The sequence below is a fragment of the Cephus cinctus genome, unplaced genomic scaffold (genome assembly GCF_000341935.2).
Source record: "Cephus cinctus unplaced genomic scaffold, Ccin1 Ccin1_scaffold0126, whole genome shotgun sequence".
NCBI lineage: Eukaryota > Metazoa > Arthropoda > Insecta > Hymenoptera > Cephidae > Cephus > Cephus cinctus.
In genome coordinates, this window is record NW_014332860.1 from 1 (window position 1) to 8,812 (window position 8,812).

Here is an 8,812-nt window from a genome sequence, read left to right on the forward strand (position 1 = left end):
TTGCGAAATTACATAGCAAGCTTATATAGACGATACTTGTTTCTACGATTTAATTGTCCGCATAGGAACTTTAAGCACAAGTGTCCACATGCAACAGTATCGTACTGCTGATATCGCTCGTAATTGTACTTTACACTCCCAACAGCGAGATATCCGATAAGATCTAGCGGCGGTCGAAGATTGCCGAAACTGTCGAAATAAACGACTCGATCGTTCAGCTTCTTGTACGCGACCCAGTGTGTTCCTGGACCATCTTCGTCGTCGAGATTGACGATTGCCGACTCGTACTTGTACGGTCCACCCTTCGGCATAGCGTTCCGCATGAAGACTCCGCGAAAATGTGGAATCTTCATGATCTTGGCGTACTTTAGCAGATCCGCATCGGTCAGCGCCCGGCGTGGTAGTTTCACTTCAAGTTTTTTGGCTTCAGATGAAGGCCTAGTCCTTTTTTGTAGGGTTTCAAATACAGTCTCTTTGCTAGTTTCGTACCAGGCCCGCAGTAGTGATAACCGGGTATATGTAACTCAACGGGTAGACTGTTGATGATCCTGTTGACTAGTCCTCTGCCACGATGAGATTTTTTCTTCCCAATGCGTTTACGCTTAGAATGCACGATCATGTCCCTGCGGTGAAACAGTTCCGACTGATCACTGATCCTTATAAACTAGTCATTTATAGGTTCCACATTAGTCAAGATCGAGATGAGGTTCGAGAAACAGTCGGCCAGGCTACCTGTAACGAACTTTGACAAAATCGTGCGAGTAAAGGAGAAGAAGGAGGTCAAGCGACACGGCGAATGACTGCTAGGCAGTATACGTGCAGTGTTTTGCGGACCATCCAATTGCGGCAAGACGAACGCACTGCTCGCTCTCATAACCCATCCCAACGGATTAAGATTCGAAAACGTCTACGTATACTCAGTATCGCTTGATCAGCCAAAGTACAAGTTTTTAGAACGTTTACTCGCATCCGTGGACGGCGTCGAGTACTTTCCCTTTACGGAACACGAACAAGTGCTGCCACCTAACGAGGCACGTCCAAACTCGATAATTAGTTACGACGACAATGCCGGCGAGAAGGAAGATAACATTAGAGCCTTCTTCAGCATGGGACGGCACAGGGACGTTGACTGTTTCTATCTCTGTCAAACGTACGCTCGCATTCCCAAACATCTGGTACGGGACAATGCTAATCTGCTGGTGCTCTTTAAGCAGGATGAAATGAATCTCAAGCATGTTTACGATGACCATGTAAACACTGATATGACTTACGCACGGTTTAAAGACCTGTGTTCGGCATGCTGGAACGGTGATAAGTATGGGTTTCTCGTGATCGACAAGGACAGCGACCTCGACGGAGGTAGATACAGAAAAGGATTCGATTGCTTCGTGAGCATAAATGAGTGATCATTGAAAAAAGTGAATGCAGTAACGTTTTGGATTCGGCAGCGAAAACACGCAACGCGGAAAACTTCGGGAGCAAAAAGACGTTTTACGCCAAATCGCTAAAGCCAGCGATGCGATTCGCAAAAAGCATAGAATGCTAAAATTGGGTAGAGAGAACGTCGAACAGACGATGAGTGAGGTTTTGAAACCGGTAGTGACTCCACTGCAGAAACTAGTGACTGCATCTCGGCCTGAACGTAATCTTATCAAGGACGAGATTAAGGATGAAGTAAAGCAAGACGTAGAAGCGGATGATACGTTTAGATCAGCAGATGAACCCTTCAAGTCGCTAAAGAATGATTCTTTCGAAGAAGAAGAAGAAGAAGGTAAACATGATGACGAAGATGAAGGAGATAACGATGACGCAGACGTATCCGTTAATCGGAATGATCCTACGCAACGGTATCTCGATATGCTGCAATCGAGGGAGAATAAACAATTGGATACCGCCTATGGTGTGCGCAAACTCGCCAAGAACAAATTGATGATAGGCGATTCGCCCATCAGCTTTAAGGGTGATCGAATCCATGTAGGTGACACGACTTACTGGAAAACTGCGGGTTTGATCGAACTCTTGTTCAGGAAGGTACCTGATGAGACTAGTATAACCCAGGATGACATGGACAATTACAAAAACGCTTTGAGGGTGATCGAATCCATGTAGGGTGAAGGCACCAGTAAATGAACGATTAAGGAACAAGCTCACTTTAAAACCGATTTTCTCAATAACCATAAGTACTAGACCTGTGAAATGATTTCCATTCAATACAATATATTATAAGCTATAAAAATCAATCAATTAAATATTTTTTTAGGTTCAGGAAGTATATAAAAGAAAATATTAACAGTGATAATGCAGGATTCACCAGTAACTGAACACGTTGAACCGATTAATGAACAGTCTTGACACCAGTAAATGAACAGCCGAAAACCAATAAATGAACAATACTTTCTCATTGCATAAAATCAAGCAAGGATGTGAATTTAGTTTATTTGTCAGCATTCATATCATATAAATTATCTGTTATCTTTAAAGGTAATAACCATTAAACAGTTTTTCATAGAACTATTATAACAATAAAAAGGAACTTAAATCATATAGAGCATCACTAATTTAACACAGGTGTAGTTTCGTTTTCTTGACTATCTTTACAGCACTCTTCTTTCTCTTAGCACGTCTCGTTCTGACTGATTCGTTTTCTTTTTCCATCGAATTATCTTGTACCACACGAGCGTCTAAACAACTCGGTATAGAATGAGATTCATCTTCTTCTGCCTGGACCAAATGAAGTGGTACTGGCGATACTGCTAAATGAAAGCGAATGTCTTCGGTCGAGTTTTTAATTGAGTCCGATATATTCGAGACTTGTGACTTCTTTTTTCTGGCGGACTGAAATTTTTCTCGTAGTTCCTTTTTTACTTTAATTATTTTTGCAGCCTTTTCGTTGTTTTTCCTTTTTTCTTCTATGATCGTACGTTTTTCTGTGGCGATTCGTTGTTTCTCTAATAATGCGGATTGCTTTCTCTCTTCAACTTCTTTCCACTCCTTAGAAGTAATTGCGAAGAGTAGCTTCTTCGTGGGCACTTTCCGTTTACCTCTTCTTTGCTCGCCAATCTTTGGCCAATGTAAATGTGCTTTCCAAATATCGTTCTGAGCACTATTCCCTGATTTTTTGTCAGACGCTGCCACAACAACTACGTTACTCATTACGATCGGCAGTTTTCGCTTAACTGTTGCTGTATTTTCTTTTTCCGCAACCGTTTCAGCTAAGTCTTTATTAAGTTGTTCCGTTTTAATTAGTACGTTAGTTTTAACAGCTGACTGCAGCAAGAGGGGTTTCTTTCTCTGATTCGTCTCATTTTGCTTTGCAGCATCTTCATTCACAGTTTCAAGTGGCTTTATCGCGAGCATCGAAGTTTCGATAATATTCGAAAAATTAGGCTCTTCGAAAATTAGGGCTTCGTTTGAAATACCTGTTAATTTCAAATCAACATCGTCTGCGATAAACTCAATGGGTATATCCAATTCCTGAGTTTTTTCGAATGTAACACAATTCTCGATCCCTGGGATCTGCTCTGTCACGACACTGGTTAGCTCTAATTCATGTCCTCTTTGCTTCGTGCACAGTTCCGTGCACAGTTTCCACACTTGAAATAAGGAATCTTCGCAATCATTGCTTTCCTGATGAATTTTAATGAAACTGTTAGTTTCTTTCGGTCCTAGGGTGTGTTCAATGACTTTCTTGGTGATCGCGTATTCTTCCGACGTAGGCTTAACCGAAAAAGCCGTCGCGTTTTTTATACTCTTATGTCTTTCCGAAATACACTTGGAGTAATCGATCGCATCAGGATTAAATGGGAAGAGTCCACATGCTCTTAAACCGCTCACAATTGTTTCTAGTTTAACTGATTCGTCGAATGCTATTTTGAACAGCGGTACGAAGTTCGATTTAGTAATTGTTTTTATGGATTCCTGCTTGCGCGATCTCACAATCTTTCTCCAACACTCTTTCAGTGGACGGAATATCGAGACATCGCACGGTTGCATTATATGCGTTGAATTCGGTGGTAGACAGTAAACGATAATTTGCTTCTCAATACAGAATGTACACAATTCGAGACTCAGATGTGACTTGTGTCCGTCGAGGAAAAGTATGTCGGGAAACTGTATATTCTTTTCCACTAGGAATGGGTAAAACACATTTGCCACGTACTCATAAAAAGTACTGGACACCATCCATCCAGAATCGGAGCGCCCAATAGCCCATCCATCCGAAAGTGAATCCGCTATGTGGCCAGGAATCGTCTTGTATGGGAAGATCACCATAGGAGGCGCTACTTCTCCGTTGGCAGAAAATGTGCACAAGACCGTGATCGATTCTTTCTCTGGGCCACTAGCGATTTCGTACAAATTTTTAAACCCCTTCGGACCGAGGACAACTCCCGTCTTTGGACATGTCTGCATTCCTATTTCATCACAATTAAATATCCGTCTACCGTCTTTCAGTAGGTCAGCTACTCTTTCTTCTTCGATGAAATTGACTACTTCGGCAAACCACAAGCGAATTTTTTCTTCGGTAACAGCAGCTCTCGCTTTAGAGATATTTCTGTTTCTTTTCACTATTTCCGGTTTCCGTTTTAAGAACAAGGACATTCACTTCTTACCAGGCCTACTATCAACGAATGGATTATCTCGCTTAGCGTCGTTCAGAACATTTTGTACTGCGTCTTTCACCACTTCCGGGTGCATCGGAAATCCTACTTTTGCTTTGTCAATTATCCACTTTTCACGTCTCGCTTCTTCTTCTTCTGCCGTTAGTACAGTCTTCGGACCCATCTTTCGATTCACAGGTACTTTCCCTGTTAATTTGTTGTGAAGAGTTCCTTTTGGAATCCTGTACTTCATCGATGCACGGCATGGGGTTAATTAATTGCTTCGTATTTCATATAAAGCTTTATTCAGGTCTTCTTGGCTGTATTTGAATTTCTGGTACGCTGATTTTACCATAACTGTACTGTCCGACATCTGTTTGAAACGAAATAAACTAAAACTTAATATCTCTGGAGTTAAAACGGTTCACATACAAATCTTGATTAAAGATAATATTAAATATCTGTATTAGAAAATAATTTACCTAGGTACATACAAAAATAAATAACAGTCGTTCATTCATTGGTTTCCATCGATACCTGAGGAATCTAATAAATGAACATCTCTGTTCATTCATTGGAATACCAGCTTCTCTAGATCCAATAATTGAATACCCTGAATATAGAGGTATTTTGAGGTTATGAATTACGAAAAATTTGCGAAATGAAAGGTTAAATCGCCAATTTGTCGGAGATAACGATATTGTTTCTTAATAGATACTTCTTAACTAATTATATATCCTGACAGTAACTAGTGCAAACAGCCATACCTACTATATCATTTGATACGAATCCGCGTCCTCTGCAATCGTCTGATGACGGCACGCCACGCGCGAACTACATTTGTGGGATGAACTTAATATTTACCTACGATATCGATGTATAAATTCCACAAAAAAAGGGTATCAAAATATGCATCTATACACTATTATCCGTAAAAACAGTGATCTGTTCATTTACTGGGGATTGTTCAATTATTGGTGCCTTCACCGTAGGTGATACGACTTACTTGAAAACTGCGGGTTTGATCGAACTCTTATTCTGGAAGGTACCTGACGAGACTAGTATAACCCAGGATGACATGGACAATTACAAAAACATTATTTGAACGACGAATTCACATAGAAAGTACTATAAACCTGATGGTGAAATTCGTAAGAGCAAGAGTTTCAAATTTAATAACGTTATTGCAAAACTGATCGAACAGCCCTCTGTAACGGGCCAAGGTATAGTACCGCGGTACATGATCGCTGCCAAGGACAAACGAACGGATTACGTGTACTGGGACAATCCGAACGAACTGGTAGACCGGCTTCGCCTGCTCCTTGCGTCTCGGGAAGCTGGTAACCCCAGTCACTCGAACGAAATCGTATCGATTATCGAAGAATTGCGCAAGGCGGGTATCATTTATTAATTCGATAAAACGATCGCGATCGCCACTTTGAATATGAGTGTCGACGTGTTTGGACGTCAGTTGAGTAGCAGGACCGCGGTTACGAGTAGCCGTGGTCTCCCTGGCGCTGGATTCAAATTCACTGCTGCTGGGCACTACGACATTGATAACAAGAAGCTTTGTAACGTCGCCAATCCTGAGGAGGAAAACGATGCTGTGACCTTGAATCTGATGAAAACTGTAGTGAAGCAGGAGCTGAATACCGTGTTTCACGTGACTGCCGGAATGCGCAATGATATCGATAACAACAACTTGATGATTCAATCTCTAGATTCTACTACGAAGGATGCGCTGAAACGTCTGCAAGCTGATATCGAGCCAGGACAAGAATTGGCAATTCGCAACTCTCTGATCATTTCCCAGCTGGACGCCAGACTGAGTGCGCTGGAGAATGGATGGAAAAAAGTCAGCGGTGGTGAAGGAACTGCATAGACCTGCCAGGAGAAATTACCAGCGCCGGCACGTAGACATTCGTGGATTGGACGAGACTTGGCAAGCGGATCTCGTTGACATGTCAGCGTATGCCAGAGAGAACCACGGATACAAGTATCTGCTTACCGTCATCGACACTTTTCAAAGTTTGCTAGGGCCGTGTCTCTGCAAGCTGTAATCGAGCCAGGACAAGAATTGGCGATTCGCAACTCTCTGATCATTTCTCAGCTGGACGCCAGACTGAGTGCGCTGGAGAATGGATGGAAAAAAGTCAGCGGTGGTGAAGGAACTGCATAGACCTGCCAGGAGAAATTACCAGCGCCGGCACGTAGACATTCGTGGATTGGACGAGACTTGGCAAGCGGATCTCGTTGACATGTCAGCGTATGCCAGAGAGAACCACGGATACAAGTATCTGCTTACCGTCATCGACACTTTTCAAAGTTAAAGGAACTGTATAGACCTGCCAGGAGAAATTACCAGCGCCGGCACGTTGATGCCCGTGGATTTGACGAGACTTGGCAAGCGGATCTCGTTGACATGTCAGCGTACACCAGAGAGAACTGCGGATACAAGTATCTGCTCACCGTCATCGACATATTTTCAAAGTTTGCTTGGGCCGTGCCGACCAAGAGCAAGAACGCTAAAGACGTAACAACAGCTATGAGATCTGTACTGGCGAAGGGTCGAATTCCGAAGAAATTGCATGTTGACCAAGGCCGAGAGTTTTACAATTCCGAATTCAAGGATCTTATGCAAAAGCACGGTATTACCCTGTACTCGACGTTCAGTAACTTGAAAGCATCGATCTGCGAGCGCTTTAATCGTACGCTGAAAAGTAAGATGTGGATGCAGTTTAGCCTACAGGGCAATTACCGGTGGCTGGATATCTTATCGGACGTGGTATCCTCTTACAATAACAGTAAGCATCGTACCATTGGTATGAAACCGACGGATGTGACTGATCGTAACGAGAAGGATCTACTACAACGGGTGTACAAGAAATTCAAAGTCAAGACCACACTTAAACGACCAAAGTTTAGCCGTCAGATGTGACTGCTCGTAACGAGAAGGAACTACTACAACGGGTGTATAATAAATTCAAAGTCAAGTCCACACTTAAACGATCGAACTTTAAAGTCGGCGACAAAGTACGAATCAGCAAATTTAAACACGTTTTCGACAAAGGCTATACACCCAATTGGACGACTGAAATTTTCACGATAAGTCGAGTGAAGAATACCGATCCAGTGACGTACAATCTCAAGGACTACCAGGATCATCCCATCGAAGGCGGCTTCTACGAGCATGAACTTACCAGCGTCAAGTATCCCGACATATATCTTGTGGAGAAGATACTGAGGAAACGTGGAAACAAGCTATTTGTGAAATGGTTAGGTACAATGGTTAGGTTAGGACAAGGTATGGAAATGGATAATTTTTTTTTTCAGAAGAAGACTATGATTAAAGAAACTATCATATTTTTTTCATTTTAGAACATCTACTGCTACTACTGATACTAATTCTGCTGCTGCTGCTGCTGCTATAGTCAAATGAAATATTCATAATTGAATGTATGCAATATCATGAAAATAAAAAAAAAAACAATTCTACTGTTACTACTGTGACTACTATACTACTACTACTGCTGCTGCTGCTGCTGCTGCTGCTGCTGCTGCTACTATTGTTGTTCACATTACTGTAAAACCAAAATATTATTTTGTTATAATCGAATTATATGAATTCTTCAATGCTTACCTTATATTCTTCTAAACCAAATTTGGTTATTTCGTATCTCCTTAATGGCCGTACCGCCATTAATGTCAATTATGCACAAAATATGTTGGAGCGCGCTGCTCATTCTTAGTGCATTTTCAACGGCTAGTCGAGTGCTCTGTTGTAAACTGTTTTGCACCCATTCAATGGGTACAAATACGACAGGCAGTATTTGAACATAAAACTTCTCGGCCATTTTTGAACTGAGTCGTAGCGGTTGCAAGCGTCATTTTTAAAGCGTGCTCCATACCTCTACCTCTCTATGTGACAAAGAGTGTGAGCGACTTCTGAGAATTATTTATTAAGATAACGCATAGAAGGAACAATCCAGATGGTTAGGATCTGCTAGCATTGAAGGATCAAGTGATATGCAATAACGTAAAGCACACGTTGTCTTTATTTGTACATTACATCTTATACAATTACATTATACAGGGTGAGGCGCGAGAAACAGAACACCTAAATAACTTTATTGGATTTAAAGATACGGAGTTCGCAAATATCGGAATTTAAATGATTCGGAAGGGCGCCCATGGCTATCATAATATTTTTTTTT

At 41.8% G+C, this 8,812-nt stretch overlaps 1 protein-coding gene across 1 annotated transcript; it reads left to right on the forward strand.

Annotated features, from left to right (window-relative positions):
- Positions 1 to 1,414: 1,414 nt before the first annotated feature.
- LOC112493671 lies at positions 1,415 to 7,997 on the forward strand. Its single transcript, XM_025080078.1, has 4 exons — positions 1,415 to 1,902; positions 7,228 to 7,525; positions 7,669 to 7,886; positions 7,977 to 7,997. Exons 1-4 carry the CDS (start codon positions 1,540 to 1,542, stop codon positions 7,995 to 7,997), a joined length of 900 nt encoding a protein of 299 aa, XP_024935846.1. The 5' UTR covers positions 1,415 to 1,539.
- The last annotated feature ends 815 nt before the right edge of the window (positions 7,998 to 8,812 follow it).